At 35.9% G+C, this 20,792-nt stretch overlaps 1 protein-coding gene across 1 annotated transcript in view; it reads left to right on the forward strand.

The window, feature by feature from the left end:
* The window catches only part of CSMD1 (CUB and Sushi multiple domains 1), a 2,488,924-nt gene that overhangs the window by 2,410,810 nt on the left and 57,322 nt on the right, over nt 1–20,792 (forward strand). The window contains exons 55-56 of the mRNA XM_027840340.1: nt 16,620–16,808; nt 18,989–19,162. Of these exons, the coding sequence (XP_027696141.1) occupies nt 16,620–16,808; nt 18,989–19,162 (363 nt within the window). The remainder of the gene's footprint in view (nt 1–16,619; nt 16,809–18,988; nt 19,163–20,792) is intronic.

A 20,792-nucleotide genomic window follows, 5' to 3' on the forward strand; every position in this document is an offset into this window, starting at 1 on the left:
AAGAGTTGAATGGAGGAGGATAGACAAAGAGTAGGGAAGGCCTTGTGGCAGACAAATCAACTAGCAGGGAATTGCAGAAGTCTAGGTATGAAGTAAAGAGGGCCTGAGCCAGGGTGATGGCAGAGTTGGAGAAGAAAAGGAGGAATATGGGAGAGATGTTCATATTGGCAGACCTTTGGAACAGATTGGATTTTAGGTGTAACAGAGAAGAATAGAGGAGTTGAGAGCCTGGGTGACTGGCAGTAAGGAAGCAGCCAGTAGACAGGAAGAGTTCAAAGATAAGTGAGAGTGGCATTGATATAGGGAGCAGTCTTCTAGAAGAGACAGGACACAGTGTGATTACTTGTTCATATAGAACAGTTTGCCTTGGCAATAAGTCACATCTTCATGTGAGACAGGAGTGAAGGAGAAGATAGTGGTAGAATGCATACAGGTCATGAGAGATAAGACGAGAAGAGGGATCTCTTGGCAAAAAGCCTCATTTATTTTTTCGGTAAAATATGAGGCAAAGTTCTCAGCTGAGAGGGTGGTGGAAGAGGGAGTCATGGGTGATTTGAGGAGAGAAGAAAAGGTTTGGAAGAACAGTTATGATGAGTGGGATCATAAGTTAATTAGGGAGGTGTAGAAAGATTGCCTTCTAGTAGTGAAAGACCACTTGTAATTATGTAACAAATTTGTAGTGAACAAAGTCAGCATGTTTTCATGCATGAAATAGTGTAATTATGTTCAGCTGCCTTTATTTACCAATTAGCCCATCTCTTTTCTACCCTAATACAAAAAGAAACATTTCCATAAGCAAATCTAATCATCAGCAATGTTTATTTAATTCTAATAAGGTCTAATTCCTTACTTTTTCCTTGTTCCTCACTGAGATGAAGATAATTCCTTGCACTTCCCTTTGACTCTATGAAGAATAAAAAATTCTGAGTGACCCAAAGGACAATGTTAAACATGTGGTGGGTATAAGCAGGATGCATTGTATTACCAATGATTACATGAGGGCAAGTCAAGAAAATGTTTAATTATAAAAGTCAGTGGGCTCATGATACAGTGAGAATAAATAGATAATATATAAATGGACAGCCTGAGGCCTTCATTTGTGCCCATGAAAAGTTTTTTAAAAAAATAAAGGAAAGCTTCTAGGATTTGTGAGAAGAAAAGATAAAAAATTGCAGAGAATGAACTGTGAATGAATGCGGTAATGAATGGATGGAAAATAATTTATTAAGTATTTACTATATGACAAGTACTGTGCTAAGTACTGGGCCTACAAATAGAAATGAAGATAGTCCTTGCCTTCAAGAAACTCAGTCTCCAATTGGAGGTATAAACACATATAGGGGAGTTCAGCTGCAGGACCAAGGGAAAGACCTTGAGGTCTCAATGGTTCATTGGCTGTGCATATGGCCAGACCAAAGAGTTCTTAGGATGGAACAGGATGGGGAGCATGGAGGGGGGTGGTGTACCACCCCTGGTAAGCAAGGAATTATGCCTAAGGATCCAAGTAAAACAGCAATCATGGGTTCTTTCTTGTAGGCATAGGGGAAAGGAATCAGTACCCTGCAAAGAGGGAAAAGAAGGAAGGAAGCACTAGAAGAAAGGTAGAGTGTGTTTTCTCAGGGAGTCTGGAGTGAGGAACAAAGAAGACAGTCCCACTTGGTGTTAGCTCTTGCTGGAGCCCGGCAGGCCTCTCCCTTGCCCTGTGGAGTTGTTGGTAGTCAACTATGGGTATCAACGAAATGGGGCTAAAATTGACTGGTGGAGGGAATTGATATGATTGCTGAGTTTGAAGAATTAAAAAAAAATCACAGTAGGACTACAAACAGGCTCCCATTTGATGGATTTTTTCCTACCACAAGTACAGAAAGAACACTGAATCAAGAGTCTAGAAATATGCTCAGCCACTAATAAGCTTTGTAACCTTGAGCAAGTCCCTTCCCCTCTCTTGGCTTCAGTTTCTACCTCTGTCATATAATTGGATTGGACTAGCTGATCTTTAAGGTCCCTCCAGCTCTATGGTTATGTACATGATAAATTTCCATAATGTTTCTTATTTATGATCTGTTCAATTTTATCCAATCTATCTCAGAACACCCCCACTTTTTATTTTTATTTTTTAATCTGCTTCATCAATTTCCAAATGTTGCTATTGGTTATTTTAATTACATAGTAATAATCTCAAATATACTAAACATTTTAACATTTTATTTTTCAGATTTTTAGATGTTCTTGAATAATCTCAATGTTTTAACAGATTAGTTTCCTTCCCTTTTGTTTAGAAGCTGACATTTTTTTTCTTTCAGCAGTCTCTTTGTGGCCTTTATTTTTTTTAAAAATTTAATTATTAGCAATTTGATAATCAACAAGCATAAACATTTTGTTATAAAAAGAAAAATCTCTATTATATCCAACTTTTTGTTAAAGTGTATATTAAATTTATTATAGGAGTTTTAACGCTGCTTTGCTTGTCTGTGTCCCCTTTTGAACTTTCTTCTGTTCTCTTCTGTGTATTTTTTGTTTTTCCAGTTTAGAGGCTGACATTTTCTTCATGAGGTTTAAGGGATTTGAAGGATACTTTTTTGGGGAGAGAGAAAATGTCCTGAATACTAAAAAGAAGTTGAATTGGTACCAAAAAGCAATAAGTAGGAAGGCCAATTAAGCACAGTGAAGGGAATGCTTGATATAGAGTCAGGAGGCCTGAGTTTGAATCCTGGCATTGCTTCTTCCTTTAGAGCTCAAATTAAACCCCAACTCCTGTGTAAGACCTTTCCTAATCACCTCACCCAGTAGTGTTTCCCTTCTGAAATTACCTTGTGCTTATTTTGTAAATATTTTGCATATATTTAAATTTGTACATATTATTTCTTTCAGTAAAATATAAGTTCCTGGAGATCAAGTACAATTTCATTTTTTATCTTTATATCCCCTAATATCTAGCCAGTACCTGACACATATGAAGCATTTAATAAATGCTTGTTGATTGAGCAATTAATTGACATAGTATTTACAGTTAGGGTGCTAACCTTGTATCCAGAAAGACCAAGGATTAAATCTAACCTTTGAACATATTAGATATGTGGCCATGAACAACTCACCTAATCTCTCTAAGTCTTAGTTTCCTGCTCTGTAAAATAGAGATGAGTATCTACCACAGAGCATTGTTATAAGGATCATATGAATTAGTGTATGTAAAGCATTTTTCAAACTTTAAAACATTACATTTAAGAAGGGAGCTCTTCTCATCTCACCTGGCTGCACTATTCTAGTATATCTCTGACTTTTCCACCATGACCCAGGAAGATCTTTATTGGTTAAACTCATCATCCTACAAGATTCCAAAAGTCCTGTTACTCTACCTCATCACTATCTCTACTCTTTTGATTGAAGGATGAAGCCAACCTCCAGGGCTCAGAACATTTTATTTCTCACCTGGCTGCACCTCTAGGACACCTCTGACTTCTCCACCATATTTCTCCCCATTAGAAACCTTCTACTTAACCTTTCTTCTCTCCCAACCCCTGTCACCCTTCTGCCTCCTTTTGTATGTTATCTTCCCCAAGTAGATTATAATCTCCTTGAGGACAGGGACTATTTTAATTTTTTTTTCATATTTTCATCCCCAGAGCTTAACCTAGTTCCTGGCCCATAGCAGACACTTAATAAGTGTTTATTGACTGTTGGCATTATATAAATGCCAATTTTTATCATCTTTGTGTGACATTGATCAAGCCACTCCCTAACTCTTGGCTTAAGCTCCCTTCTCTATAAAATGAATAAAGTTGGACTAGATAATCTTTGAGTACTTGATTATTAAAAGGTTCTTAGCCCTATTGGTCTCTTGGGTAAATATGCTAATATATTTTTATTATTTTTCTGGACTGGTTTTCTACTTGTATTCTTACAGTTTAGAGCCATATACTTTCATTTGTATAATCAGCATATTTAGTAACTAATTGAACTTTTGGAACAAAGGATAATAAACTAAACTGTCTGCTATTAGCTGAGGTTTCCCCACTACTCACATACCTTAGCCCAGGAGCTGCCTTAACTGTAAAGCTGGGGCTAATTGTACTGGGTTCCTTACCAAGAACTAAATAAAAGTTCTGGTCCTGTGGTGAGAGTTACTTCAAATATCTTATTTGTTTGGCCTGCCTTTTTTTTTTTAATTTCCTGAGGGTTTCTTGCTTTTAGGAGAAAAAAGAGTCATCCTCCAGATTTAGAATCAGAGGTCATGGGTTTCAAATGCCATTCTGCCACTTCCTTTATGACCTTGAGCAAATCTCTTCACTGCTCTACATCTCAGCTCCCTTATGTGGAAAATGAGGGAACTGGAAGAAGCAATCTTAGCCATATATTCAGACTCTAAATTGTATGTTCCTATAACTTTTAACAATTTCCTTTGCTCAGACCTCTGACCTTTGGGTCTTTCTTGTTCTTGTTTGCCTACCCTTTCTCTTGGTTTGAACCAAATTATTTATCTATGTCCTGATTAGGAGACAGAATTGTAAATTTAGAGCTCAAAAGGACCCTAAAGGTCATCATGTTCAACCCATTCATTTTACAAATGAGGAAATCAAATCTAAAAGAATGACTTTCCCAAGGTCATACTTGTGATAGAGCCAGGATTCAAACTCATATCATTAGACCACATGCTCATTAAGTCTAACTATAAGGTCAGTGCATTTCCACTCTAACACATTATCTCTCTGCCATGTTATAACTTTAGCATTACAAACTCCTCAAGGACAAAGGTAATGTCTTATTCCTTTTTATTCCCAATGGCTAACCCAGTGCCCTCTACCAAGTAGACACCAATAAATGATTCTTGATGATAATAATTTTGCAAATTCCATTTTGGCATATGCAGGAAATGTGATGAAGTGTGGTATAAATGATCATAATCTGCTAATGCATTGTTTTAGGACTTGAGAGTGCAGTCAGGGACAAGTCTATTTATATTCCTCACTACTTGTTTCTGTGACACCATTAGGAGAGATTCAGCTGTGTCTATAGAATTGGGTAGGGTGGGGAGAGAAAAAGGTGGTGGGTGGTATAGAAGCATTTAGAGATGGAATAAATTGGTGCATTTGGACGTGATAGGACAGCATCAGGATTCATTCCCTGAAATGTTTCATCTAATTGTTACAAACTGGAGTGTTCTGCCATAATGAGGGCAGGTTCCCTGCCAAAATGGTTAATTATTGTTTGATCAGTATCGACAAAATAGTGTGTCAGCTTATGCTTTCTCTCATGCTTTATGTATGCTTCCAGATGAGGCAGCGGTCAATTGAGTCCTGCCTGACTGACAGCTGTCAACTGCCTATGAATTATAAATAATGATGAATCAAGGCATTTTTACAGTCCTGTAATAATGAAGCCATCGAAGGGAGTGAAACCTGTTCAGACCAAGCCATTAGCTGTTGGGTCAGGTTTTTACTTCCTTAAATGGGGAATTCAACCCTTCAACCTTGGTTTGAGATGCAGTGATAAAACTCTAAAGTAACATGCTTGAGAGAGCTTCTGAACACAGGCATAAGACCTTAACCATATAATGCCTTTCTCTTATTATAATTATTATTTCATAGTACATTTTTGTTTCAACACCACGGACAGTTCCCTGGAATCTCCACCATCACCCCATCCCAAATTCCCCACAAGCAATGTCCTTAGGAAAGTTAAACAAGACCAACAAATGAGTAATTGCAAGTGATAGATAAAACATGTCAGTGAGTTCTGCATTTTTAAATCTATCTTTAACACCTTCTATTAAATAAAGTCTATTCTAGAGGGACCCTTTATTTTATTCAGTTTAGAGGAATGACATGCTGATGTAAAAGACCCATAGGGAACAAAGTTGGGCCCCCTATGTTTGAAACAGAAGGACATTACTGAACTATGAGTGGTAGATGCTTGGTCTAAAACAGGAATTCGTCACTTGGGGTCCATAAACTTCTTTCCATAATTATAATTCAGGAGATTTTAAAATGTGGATGGGGGAAAAATACAATTTGTTTTCACTACACTCTAACTAAAATTGAACATTTCTTTCAATTATTAAAAACAACAACAACAACATTATTCTGAGAAGGGGCTCATATGCTTCACCAGATTGCTAAAGGGGGATATGACACCAAAAAAGGTTAAGAAACTATACCTGAAAGACTTTTACTCATGTCATTTATTCATACTTAATTAAAATGATGACAAAAGAATAAATGTTTATCAGCTTTACCTCACTTGTGCACTCCCACAAAACTGGATTATTTGCTATCTGGACCATTTGCTCTTACTATTTCTCCTCTTTGATGACCACCAGGCTTTTTCATCCCATTCTACATCTAAACCTCTCTTAGAATATAAATCCCTCCTAGAGAGTAGGAACTGTCTCACTTTTCTATGGCATTCCAATCACTGAATGTTTTTCAAATAATAAATATTTAATAACTGATTCTTCTTTCCTTTAATAGGACCATAAGGTCATTTATCTAGAGGAGGGAGAGATCTCAGAAGTCATCTAGTGCAACTCCATCATTTTATAGACAAGGAAATTGAGTCCTAAAGTATTCCCAGTGTCATGCAATTAAGCCAAAATATGGTTTGGCTTAATTAAACAAAGAGTAGACAGATACTTTTATTTTTTTCCAGAGATGCTACGTGTTTTTCATAAGTATGTTTAGAGACTTGGCAGGGATTTTTAAAAATTTTTTCCCACTTAATAGTATTTTATTTTTTCTAGTTACATGTAAAGATAGTTTTCAACATTCACTTTTATAAGATTTTGAGTTCAAATTTTTTTTGGAAATTTTAATATATGATTGATAGGTTTGTTATTTTTTATGACTTAAAATTCACCAAAAAATCAAAAAACAATTCGCCAAATACTTATTAAGTATTTCATATGCACAGGGAACTGTGCTAAATATTGGGAAGATACAACAGTGAATATCCCCATCCTCATTGAGCTTAAATTTAGTAAAGAAAATAAGAAAAGTACACAGATAGCATAGCATAATTAGAATGCAGCAAGTGCATAGGTGTAAGAGTTGAGGGACTTTCAGTTGCTCCTAGTATGATTGCCACCCTGCCAAGAGAAGTATTAGGACACTTGCATGGAGATTTGTTTGGTGCTTGCCCTCTGTGTTGTGGCTAGATGGATGAGACCAGTGTTGCACATATAGACATGAGAAAACCATGTTGAGGTTGAGGGGGTGTTAGTTGATTTTAGTAAAAGAGTAAGAGTGTGTATTTGCCAGTTCAAGACAATGAGTCAGCATTATTGTGCTTATTTAGATGGTTGGGTGCAGTTCCTGAGCCAGTTGGTGCATATAAACCTCCAGACACAGATCCTTAAAAGAGTTGGCAATTTAGTGAGAATAGGGAAAATACAGGTCCTTTTGGGTTTGGAATTGAAGAATTGGGTGTTACAATTTGTCGTTGTTTGAGTATAGAATAATACTTCCTAGACCATGTAGCTAACTAGTGTGATTTAGATATGAGTAGCAAATGTAAAAGGATAAAATTACTGGTCTACAGTTGGATTGGGGAGGGGAAGACAGTGGCATTCTAGTACAAATCAATCATTTTATAGTTGAGGATACTGGATACTGAAGCATAGAGAAGTTTAATTTTTTTGTCCAAGATCACATAAGTAATCAGGTAAAAGAAGGGATTTGGTTTTGAATGCAAATCCAATCAATCTATATGCATTTATTAAGCATTTACTATGTACCAGGCACTATACTAAGCATTGGAATCCCAGAGCCAATACTTTATCCACTCTACCACTCTGCCTCCCACTTACCATGAGAGAAAAAAGGATCATGCAGCAGGTGTTATAATAAAAGAAGTATCAGCAAAGTACTATGAATGGCTGATTGGAAGAGGGAAAGGTCTAATTATAGGAATCAGGAAGCCTTCATTTAGGATATAGAACTTCATTTGGTTCTTGAAGAATGCGAAGCATTTTAAAAGGAAACAATAGAGGCAACTAGTGGTACAGTGGATATTGTGAGACTAGATGTCAGGAAAATGAGTTCAAATCCTGCTTCAGATACTTACTAGATGTGTGACCCTGTGCAAGTTTCTCTGGGCCCATTGTTTCCACTTCTATAAAATGAGGATACCAATAGCTCCTACCTCACAGGATTATTGTGAGGATTAAGTGAGTTAACATGTAGAAGTGCTGTTGCAGTCCTCAAGGCACTATATAAACATGTAGTAGAAATAGTAGTAGTAGCAGTAGTAGTAGTAGTAGGGGTGGTAATAGTGGTGGTGGTGGTAATAGTGGTACAAGACAGTGCCTTGTTGACATTTTCTCCCAGTTGAATGCTTTTTAGACACTATTGTACACTAGAATATTTGGCACTGAATATTATTTCACAAGTGAAGTATTAAACTACAGTGTCACGAAGGATCTTACACTGAAGCTAGAGAATTATGAGCATTTCCCAAATACAGGCAAAATTCTTTTAAAGCCATGAAAGTTATACCTAAATATAGATAACCATATCTCATCCTGCTAAAGTGTAATAAAAAAAATATCAGATCAGTATTCTCCTATTCAAACTGTAAACATGTTTGAATTGAGACTAATGAGTTTTTGAAAATTCCTATTTCATAAAGCTTATGTGCTAATTAGCTGAACTATTTTGCTTTTCTCTTCCATACTTTTATGACAGCCCTGTTTCACCTTTACAAGAGCTGATATGGATAGAAATTAGAGGCAAGCACTATCAATTTGATATGCTGCTCTACAGAAATTCAACAAGATAGTTTTGTGTTATGTAGATTTAACCTGACAAATCCCAGTACTATTTGAACTTGGTCTGCAGCATACTTCTGTTTGTATGAATTTCTCACCTTATTCCTTTTTATTAGAGAAGTCCATGGGAATTCACAAAGCCTGTCTCTAGTTCAAGTCCTCATCACTTCTCTCCTGGACTATTTTGAAAGTCCCCTAATTAGCTTCTCTGCTTCTAGTCCTTTCCCTCTCTGATCCCACACAGAGCCAATATTCCTAAAACAAAGAGATGACCAAGTCACTCCCTTAGCCAGAGGTTTTCAGAGGCTTCTACTGCCTATAAAAAAGTACAGAATTATTGGGCTGGCATTTAGAGCCTTCTGAGATCTGGCTCCCACCTACCTTTCTAATTTAATTTCTTACTACTATCTCTTATGTACTACCTATTACATTTAAACTGTTCTGCTGGCTGGTTCCTGTATGTAATCTCTCTTCTCTTACCGATGTGCCTTTTTGTTAGTAGTTGACCATATCTGGAATCAACTCCCTCTGCACCTGTGCCTCATAGAATCTTTAGTTTCTTTCAAAACACAGCTGAAATTCTGCCTCCTAAACTAGGCCTTTCTTGAGTCCTCCCATGCCATGTCAGTTGTGCTCCTTCCTCTCAAAACTACTTTGTAAATACTTTGTATTTGCTTATCTACATATATGCAGAATGCCTATTCCACCCCCACTCCCAATGCCAATATCAGCTCCTTGAGGGAGACTATTTTCTTTGAATCAGATGTATATCAAACCCACACTAGTTCTGTAGGAATGCTGTTAAAGTCCCTGCTAGATGCTTCTAAATACTTCTCAAATTTGCAAAAAAAGTCCTAAAAGAGAGTTGTTGTTGTTGTTGTTCAGTCATTCAGTTGTGTCTGACTCTTTGTGACCCCACGAACCATAACGTGCCAGGCCCTTCTGTCCTCCACTATCTCCTGAAGTCTGTCCAAGCTCACATACATTGCTTCCATGACACTATCTTTCCATCTCATCCTCTACCATCCCCTTCCCCTTTTGCCTTAAATCTTTCTCAGCAGCAGTCTTTTCCAGTGAGCTCTGTCATCTTATTATTTGCCTAAAGTATTTAAGTTTTAGCTTCAGCGTTTGTCTTTCCAATGAATAGTCAGAGTTAGTTTATTTAAAGTTTAGCTGATTTGATCTCCTTGCTATCCAAGGGACTCTCAAAAGTGTTCTAGAACCAGCACCACAGTGTGAAAGCATTGATTCTGTAGCCTTCAGCTTTTTTTGTGATCCAACTTTCACAGCCTATACTACTACTGGAAAAACCATAGCTTTGACTATCCAGCACTTTGTTGGCACATTGATATCTCTACTTTTTAGTATTTTGTCCAGTTTTGCAATAGCTTTCTTTCCAAGGAGCAAGTGTCTTTCTTTTAAACAGTATCTTATTTTTCATGTTTTTTTTTTGTTTTAAAGATGGGGATTGCCAATTTTCTTTTTTCCTGAAGATGCCCTCCATCGCAATCTGGAATTTTGCAGTTAGTTTATGTTTCATAAGTATGGGAATTGAAAAAATACTATGTAAATGTTTAGTGTTATAATGACACATTTTAGATCAATGGCTCTGGAGTTAGGAGAAATTTGGGTTCCGTCTCGTCTTTGAGATAAAAGTTATCAGAGGGTCTTTTGTTGTCACTGGTGTCACTCACCAAATCAATAATGTAGAGATACTTAGCTTGAGTTTTATTATTATGCTCAGAGTGCAGGCTACATTGAAAACTTACCAGTGTGGGAGCCCAGATCATTAGCTTCAGCAACCTTATATAGAAGTTTAATACATAAGTGGCATAGAAAATTGGAATTTTACAGAATATGGGAGGGGAAGATAAGGGTATACACATTTGGCAACAAGTAGAAAAAGGTGAAGATAAGGATACCTCCATCTGTTCAAAACTGTAACTTTGACTTGTTTCCTAACCTTTATTTTGCATGTTGCATGACTTTTTAGCTCCTAGGAACAACGTATGAAACTCAAAATAGAGACTGGAGTAATGTCCTCTTATCATAACAGCCACAAGAAGTCTGAATTAATTTCTTCCCCGTCATACTCTTTCTCTTATTACAGTGGTGGCAAGAAGCTTGAACCAGAGTTTCTCTTGTCACACCTCAGAAGCATACATGATATGTGCCCATAGACTAGATATTTATCTTCTCTGGGCCTCACTTTCCTTGTCTATAAAATGGGAATAATAATTCTGAATTCCAGAAATTCAGTGTTATTAACATGCTCTGAACTTGTATTAGCAGAGTCAATCTTAGAACCTGAATCTCCTGATTCTTAGTCATATAGTTATTGATGAATCATTAAGCACTCCAAAACCCCAAAAGTTCTACTCTGATGTCTCATCATGGTATGGAGGCAACTCTGGGGTATGGAAAGCTTTGCTAGAGCAGCATGAGTTGTGGCAGGTCCTATCAAACTAGAATTAGAAATAATGGCATGAATTGAATAAAATTGAATTAGGCCATAAAATGAAAATAGTTAAGAAATGTTTCCCATCCTCATAGCCCAGGTCAATGGTGGAAAGTGAGAATTCTACAAATACACACAAAAAAATAAAATTGTAAAATATATATATACAGTAACTTAGAGATATATGATAACTTGGGTAAACATTAGAACATGATAAAAGCATAAGAGAATCCAGGACTCTTTTCACTGTGTAGTAATGATTGAATGAAAGTACTATATATCAATTTAGGTCTCTTCCTTACCTATTCTAGTAGAAAAATGGAATCCAGCAAGTAAAAAGTAAATAGAAAATATGTTTTTTTTTTCCCCACTATAGTTGACATTCAGATAAATGGGCATGGCACTGTGATAACATTTATGATTCATTAATAATTATGCTATTTTCTTCTGTACACCCACCCCAAGTCATGGATGAATCATGAGTAGAGGTCTTTCTCAATATTTCTTAGCTGTAAGGGGCTATGAGACTTTCCATTCAAAACTTACATCCTTTGAGGCAACCTAGCTCTGTCCTGATGTAGTGAATCAATGGATTTGGGATAGGACTGAAGTGGCAACTCCTTGTTTTTGAAAAGAGTTTTCCCACTTCCTTCTCTCACTTAGACCACATGTTGTAAAGCTTTGAAATGAATATTATGAAAGGTGAAAATACTAAGAAACATAAGTTTCTTAAACACACATAATATTGTGATAAGTTTCTCATTCTTGATTGTTGTTGCCTAGGTTCTCTATTACTTTAACATTTATCTTAAAAGGTCATGTCTACCTTTTTTAAGAGCACAAAATTTATTTATAAAATCTTAGCCTAATATACAACACTGACCAATGTTCAATCTACTATACTCTCAGTGACAAAATGAAATCTAAATCAAGAGTTCTTAATTTTTTTTTTTTGTCTATATGTCATGAACCCCTTTGCAATTGGGTAAAGCTCATTGACTCCTTCTCAGAATAAAAAATTTAAATAATTGAAGGAAATGTTAAATTTTCATAAGGGGTTAGTTAAAACCTACATATATACACACACACATATTTATTTATGTATGTATACGTATATATATGTATGTATGTATGTATATTTCCATCCAAGTTTACAGACTCCTGAAATTGACCCATGCACCCCTAAGGGATAGTTGACCCCAGATAAAGAACCCCAGGCAAAGTTTTCTTTAGCATTGGAATTCCTCCCCTCCTTTTTCCAGTGGTACAAATCCTTCACATCTAATGCCCCCATCTACCGATGTACTTGTATGGTATCTTGGTTGTCTAGATGTTTTCCTACCCCTTCACTTCTGGGCTTCCTTTTCAGTTCTTCTCTTTCTTTGCTTGCCTCCACCCCCTTCTTCTTTTCCCTCTGCATTCAATTGGTATCATACCCAGGCCCATCTTCTCCATTTTCTAGGACTTTCCTTACCTTTTGTCACATTGTAGCTTACATATTCTCTAACCCTACTCCCTCATTCTCTCTGAATCCTGTTGGTGTGTTTTTCATTTAATTTAAGGTATTTATGGCTGAAGATAAAAACACATACTGTTAAGTGGCATAGTGGATAAAATGATGGACTTGGAGTCAGGAAGACCTGAGTTCTAATCTGGCCTCAGATACTTCCTAGTTGTATGATCCTGGGCAATTTTCTTAACTGCTATTTGTCTCAGTTTCCTCATATGTAAAAATGGGGATAATAATAGCACCTCCATCACTGGGTTGTTTTGAGAATAAAATAATATTAGTAAAGCCCTTTGCAAACATCAAAAAACTATATCAGTGCTACGTAGGTATTATTATTATCATTATTATTATTAATCCTCTTCCCTTTCCTCACTAGTGTTTACACTTTAATGATGCCCCATATATGCCTTAAGTTAAAACCCAATGTAATGTGAGAATTTCAGGTACTGGGAATAGTAAGCAAGCAACAATATTTGAGAGATGGAGCTCTTCACTTGCTCATCATTTCAAACTATGTACACAGCAGCCAATCCCTCTGTATTTAAAACTGGTACTTGTAAGGAGGCCCTCTAAGAGAGATCATATGAATGTATTCAACAACTTCCTGGATATTCATGCAGGAGTAAGAGGATCCTTGCCTTTGTGTGAATGTGCTACATATCAGTGTTCTTTTCTAAACCAAGGCATGTAGTCTTAAGAGTGGGCATATGTATAAACATTCTCCTAGACTCACTTCCTTTCTGTACCATTCTGTGTACTTGTAGGTATTCCTGCTTTATTGTGCATAGTCCATCCTAAATGACCTATCTAGATATTTGGGTCTCCAAACAAAACTTTGCAAAGAATTGTATTTCCCTTATGTCAATTGCAAAACTGCCCAATCCCCAGCCCCTCTTCAACGAAGGGACTAAGATTCAACAGTGTTTAGATATAAGAAAAGAAAATGGGGCTAGAGATTGTCTCTCTATTTGGCTTTTATTTGTTTCTTTTGATCTTTTGCAATTTTTTTTCTAAATACCAGAGATACGTAAATAATAAATGTCCTCTAAACTAAATAACCAATCTTCCTACAAGTAAAGAAGGTTTAGATAAGAGAAGTATTATATATTAGTGCAATGTTTAATGAATGGTAGAAATCCTGACAGCACTCTTTAAGTGGAGTAGTAGGTAGATAGAACATCCAACATGGCCTTGGAATCAGGAAGATCTTAGTTCAAATCCTGCCTCAAGACACTTAGGAGCTATGAGACCTTGGGCAAATTAATTTCTCTTAGTTTCAGTTTCCTTATATGTAAGATGGTTAAAATTATAGCACCCACCTCACGTGGTTATTATCCTTACAACTTCTCTCAAGTGGAATAACATGGATAAAACTTAACAAATCTTAAAGTGCTATATAAATACCAATTATTATTTGCTAGATAGTATCCTTTCCATTGTTAGAAGAACATGAAAATTATTGGTAGGGGGCTAATTCTGAAGACTGACTCTTTAACCTTTAAGTATGTCATGGGTTACGGCCATGTAACCAGGAGACAAGATAGTTGAGAAGCTGTTTCCAACAGTGTGATATCTACTGCTCTGTCTCACATCAGGGCTTTCCGCAGGAAGACCTTAGGCATATATATGGGTTGAATTTCTCTAAACTGATATAAATGCTGTGGTTATAGAACAAACTGTGAATAGTGGTAAGAGAATCAGATGAGACCTCTTCTTGGCAGAGAAATATGGTTCTTGGGAATCTGTTAAATGGATGACTTTCCCCACATGAATGTTTGTGAGTGTGTGTGTGTGTGTTTGCAAAATCTAATTTGATTGTATGTCCCACGTATCAATCTATTTTATAAACTGACTAGAGTGGTAGATATAAAATACACCAAAGCACTGGACAATAATGACTTGCTGTCATTTGGTCAGTAACATCTGGGTCCTTGATGACGACCTTCTGAGTTCTACTCTATTCTCTCAAGCCAGCCCTTGCCCACATTTGCAGCAGTATGATATACTCAGTAGATTTCTGGACTTGGGAGTCAGGAAGACTTGGGTTCAAAGCCTGCCTCCAACACTTTGAGCATCAGTTTCCTCATATATAAAATGGAGATAAAAATATGTGCAACGCTACTTCATAGTGTTATTGTGAGGATCAAATGAAAGAGGGGAAATGAACATTTATTAAGCACTTACTGTGTTCCAGGCACTGTGCTAAATGCTTTACAAATATTATCTCATTTGATCTTTATAACAAACCTGTGAGGTAGGTGCTGTTATTATCCATACTTTACAGTTAAAGAAACTGAGGCAGACAGCAGTTAAGTGAATTACCAAAGGTCACAGTAAGTATCTGAGGTTTGATTTGAAATTAGATCTTTCAGACTCTAGGGAATACCTGACTTTGGGACCCCAAATCCATAGCTCCTTATTTGAGATTATGCCAAACTTTAAGGGCAATGCATATGTTAGCTATTATTTATATTACTAGGCAGAAATGTTAATTTCTTCAGTCTCTTTCCTTTGCCCACCTACACTTTCTAAAAGGCTGGTTGAGGGGTAGTCATTTAGCTGGCTATAATCTAGGACTGGGGAAGCAACTGACTCATTCTTTATTATAATTGAATATTTACTAAATAGTACAAGGTATTTTCTTTGAACATAGAAATATTTCCAGGGAAGGGAACCAGAGTGATAAAGTATTCAAATTAAACAGAGAACTTCTTGCATCCCACAGCTGACCTAAATTTGTCAACTCAAGTATATTAAATATGGTTGGACATGATGATAATTTTAAATTTAACTGTAATTTAATTTTAAATTGTGCCAGAAGTTCCATTTTAAGCATAGCAAATTGAATGCTTTCAACTCTGGTAGACAGAAAATGAAAAATTTCTGTGTCATTCATTATTCTACAAGCATTTATTGAGGCCCTAATCTGTGCCAGGCATCATGCTGATATTGAAGGTGCAAGCATATAAATGTAAACGTTCCTTCTCCCAAGGAACTTAAATTCTTCTTTCAGAAAGTATGCCAAATATTGTTATTGTATGTTAATCTTTAAAGAAGCACTGATTTAATTTAAAAAAATTCTCATTCATATCAAACCCAAGACTTTACATTATAAAAATATAGTGATTAGGATTTTTATTTGAAAACATTTTCATATTAATTTAAATTAAAAGTCAGGAGCAGTATGATGATATTTTGAATAGAAAACTTTCACAGTGGATAGAAAGCCATTCTAGAATTAGGAATTCCTGAGTTCCAGTTCAACCTCTGATCAATATTGGCTGTATAATCTTGTGGAAACCTTTCAGTAACCCAAGCAATTATCTAGGACTATAAGTTGCAATACAGTTACTGAATAGATAGAAAAAGTTTTGTCACTAGGACTTCCAATGAAATCACATGTCTGACATAATAAGTAATAATAATAATGTTTAAAAATTGTTTATTTTTTCGGGATAATTGATTAGAGGTAGTGTGGTTTAGTGCAAGTGTTGTATATGTGGCTGGAAGTTTAGTATTAGGAAGGACAAGGGTTTAAATCTAGCCTTAGACACTTTCTAGTTATGTGACGTTGGCCTAGTTATTTATACTGTATGTGTCCCAGAAAACATCCTGGACCTATCTGTTAAATCATAGATGTGTTGCATTCCAAATCTGCAGAAGGAGTTCCCAGACCAGGGGTTTCTGAAATTGAAGAAATCACAAATTTGTGTGTATTTGAGTAACAGCCAGAGGTAATAAGTAAAATTCAGACTTTTATGATCAACTCTGCTATTAATTACTGTTCTATGAATTCCTGCAGTGCTCAGTAGTTTGTTTCTTTTTTTCTAGTGGGTTGTTTCCAGTTGAAAGCCACATCTAAATGAGGAATGAAATGTTCTCTTTTCTAGTGGTGAACTGTTCTGATCCAGGCTTTGTCGAAAATGCCATTCGTCATGGACAACAAAATTACCCTGAAAGCTTCAAGTATGGGATCAGCGTCATGTACCATTGCAAGAAGGGCTTTTACTTGCTGGGCTCCTCTGCCTTAACCTGCAAGGCAAATGGTTTATGGGATAGATCATTACCCAAATGTTTATGTAAGTACTCATTAAAATGTGTTCACATGCCCCTTTGCCAAATGCTACCCTGATACCCCCCCCTCAAAAAAAATCACAGAACATAGAGCTTCTCCAATACAAAACTATTAATACTTTTCCTAAAAGGACATCAGTCCACTATATATAGTTTAGTAAGAACGTATTATAACAGTGAATTATAGACAATATGGAAAAGTAAAATGCTTTTTAGATCAAAGGGAAGTTTCTTTTTAAACATAAGAAGTTTAGGAAACAAAGTTGTCCTCTTTTTTTTTTTTTGTAAAGACAGGCAGAAATGCTAGGGAAAAGTATAACCTTTGCAGGATTGGATTCTTAATATGCATCATGTGTGCATACTAAAAGTGGTGAATGATAATTATGTTACAGATTGATTTTCTGAAAATCCATAATCCATTCTTGCTCTTGTAAAACTTTCAGCTGTTAAGAGTATTTTCAGAGTAGATTTGTATTGGATGATTTTGCTTGAAAGTGACTGCCAGTCTTGATCTTAAAGGGAGCTCACACATCTAACTGTACCTCTAAGTTTAATTTCCCTTGAGAAAGGGTAAGATAACTTCCCCAAAATATGTCACTTATTCTCAGATGGCACAAACTGAATCTATGTACTATGTACTAGTAGGTACAATCTTGGATAGAAGTTAGGAAATCCAAATATATCCAATATGTCAGTATCTCACTTTGCTCCTGGCTTTATAGTCTCTGACACATTAACACTTAGGGAATTTTCTTGAGAAAGGTGTTTTTTTTTTCTCTTTGTAAGATTTTTGAAAGTTCTACTAAGGCTTTTTAGATGATTCTATTAGTTTCTTTCATGAAGCTAATGAGTTCTAAATCCCTAGAAAGGAACATTTTAACTGGCTTTCATTTTCTAGGGTAACTAGTCCCTACCAACTTACTACCATTAACAGTCCAAATTACTATGCATAAGGGAATGTGAAGACCTCAAAGCATTTTGTGCACATATGTACTGCTTCTGTGCTGTATTTCAGTAGAAATAAATTACTGATGATTTTTTTTCTCCTTTGCTTTACCTAGAAATGGTTACTTGTCAACCATTTCACTTATCCTCATCTAATTAGTTTCTCTTTAAAACTTTTCCCAGATAAAATCTATTTTTTTCTTCCTTCTCACAGATAGAAATGAACAACAATATAAAACAGGGTAAGAGATTATGTGACTTGGAGGATGCCTAATGATTTTTAGCCTTTAAGTCTAACTCTGCCTCATCTCCCACCTGGGTAGCTAGTGACCAAATTAATTTCCTTTGTTTTTAGTTCAGTTGTCTCTGCAAAATTAGTTACAACTTAGTCAAGTTGGCACTAAATAAATGACTATAGGATAAACTTGTGGCCCTTATCAACACAAATTTGGTATCTCATTAGAAAGGAAGAAAGAGATACTCATTTCTCTTGGAGGTAGTCTGGCTTCCAAATTTTTCCTCTTTGGACCTTGACTCCTTAGTAGATTGTGGCTTTCAATTTTGAGTATCATATATGAAATAGAATACACTGTATCAATTCTATGTAGCACCTTATCTGAAGGGAAAATAGCTATGTAGATTATGACTTGGTTCTTTCTAGAAGATTCTGGTAGGGGAGAAATCAGATACAGAAGTGGACAACTTGTTCCTCAGAGGAAAAAAAAAATGTCTTCTTAATAGGTAAAAATGGTGCTATATAGTGTGTTCCAAATATTAAAGCTTAAAACTGCACTAAGAATTTTGGGATACCTTGCATGATGGTCCTTAAACTAAGCCTCCCAACTTTGCTAAAGATGAAAGGAAATCTCTTATTTTTAGCTAATATAATATTTCTCAAGCAAAGCCTAAAAATTACTCCCTAATAAGCAGCATGGGAATGAAGAGAAAATAAATTAATTTGTGTTTCACTTGTCACCGAATAATATTCATCCCAGAATCCCAATGACAGTATCTTTATGTGCAAAGTGAAATCTAGAGATATATAAGGAGAGGGTGAAACCCTCAGTGGATCTGTGTTGCTAATTTAAAAGGAACAGTAAGGGAATGTCAGCATTTTTTCAGTATTCTCCATTAACATGTCATGAGTTCCTTTTTTTCCCCCAGTGACTTAAAAAAATATATAGGTGTTTAAAAGAAGTGATGGAATTAGATTTTGTCTTCTCTCCTCCCCACCCCCCAGCTATTTCGTGTGGACATCCTGGTGTTCCTGCCAATGCTATCCTTACAGGAGAACAATTTACATATGGATCTATAATTCATTATTCTTGCACTGTGAGCCGAACTCTGATAGGAAATGCTACCAGAGTATGCCAAGAAGACAGTCACTGGAGTGGAACCCTCCCACACTGTTCAGGTAGAAGTGTACTACACTTATTTCACAGAATCACAAAATATCTGAATTGGAAAGTACTTGATCAAGTAAAACAAACAAGCATTTATTAAGTGCTTACCATGTGCCAGGTACTGTGCTAAATGCTGGAACTAGCCATCTCAACCTCCCCCTATGAGAAAAAAAAATCTTTCTGTAACATGCCTAACAAGTGACCATTTGGCTGGCCTCTGCTGAAAGACCTCTATGAAAGGGAGCCCTCCTGAAGCAGCCTATTCTACTTGCATACAGCACTAATTTAGGGGTAGCTTTTTCTTACTCTAAGCCTAAATTTTCTTTTTTGGAACTTTCTACCCATTGTTCCTACTTCTGTCCCCTAGGGTAAAGTCTAAATAGAACTTTAATCCTTGTGTCAGAGCCACTCATAGCAGAAAAAATTCAGGTTAATTTTACAGGTGTCTCACTTCTCCGCCACTATCCCCCCACCAAAAAAAAAACTTGGGTAAATTTCTTAACTGGACAGCCAGGAAATAGTCACTGACTCCTGATTTATAAGCCTACTGGCTGTAATAGATCAAGAGAAGTTTTGTTAAAAGTGGAAGAACCAAAGAATTAGTTGTACTCAGTGAATCATAGTACTTGCTATTCCCACAAAATCTCACATTGAATATATATATATATATATGTGTGTGTGTGTGTGTGTACATATATATATATATATATATATATATATTTATAATTTCTAGCTCATTTATAACTTTGGTCATGAGGGTTTCTCTCAAACTGAAGTTCCTTCTCTGGTAAATTGAAGATAACTTCTGCTCCTAGCTAAAATTTTATCTGGCATCTGCTTTTATGTGTCCGCTGTGCATCCATTCATAGACACTTGTTAGAAAACTGTAAGGTGATTCTGTCTCCTAGAGATATGCTTGAAATTTGTGTGGCTGAACATAAGGGGTCTTTTTGTTGAGAGGAAAAAACATTTTATTACAATTTAATTTACAAGTCATTAATGAAGTTTTAATTCTGTGCAGTGTGACAGCAAGCATATAGAGAAATATGTCTCTATGGGGAAAGTGGTTTATTTTTATTTCAGGACTTTTCCCCTAATTTATTATTTATTTTTAATATTCTTTTATTTTTAAAATTTTAATACCAAATTCTTTTTCTTCCTTCGACCACTCCTACACCCACTGAACAAGAAGTCAAGTGATATACCAGTTACACATATGAAATTATGCGTAATATATTTCCATGTTAAACATATTCTAAAAAATAAAGCAAGGAAAATAAAGAAAGTGAGAAAATTATACTTCGGTTTGCTGTCAGAGTTCATCAGTTCTCTTTCTGAAGGTGGATAATATTTTTTATCATGAATTCTTCATAATTGTCTTGAATCATTATATTGATCAGAATAGCCAAGTCTTTCACAGTTGATTGTCATTACAATATTGTTGTTACTGAGTACAATGATCTGGTTCTGCATACTTCAATTTTCAATGTTTCATATAGATCTTCCCAGGTTTTTTCTGAAACCATCCCCCTTGTCATTCCTTATATAGCAAAACAGTATTCTATCACAATCATAGACCACAACTTGTTCATCCATTCCTAATTGATGGGCATCCCCTCAATTTCCAGTTCTTTGCCACCA

The sequence above is a fragment of the Vombatus ursinus genome, unplaced genomic scaffold (assembly GCF_900497805.2).
Source record: "Vombatus ursinus unplaced genomic scaffold, bare-nosed wombat genome assembly UNPS02014841.1, whole genome shotgun sequence".
NCBI classification, from domain to species: Eukaryota; Metazoa; Chordata; class Mammalia; order Diprotodontia; family Vombatidae; genus Vombatus; species Vombatus ursinus.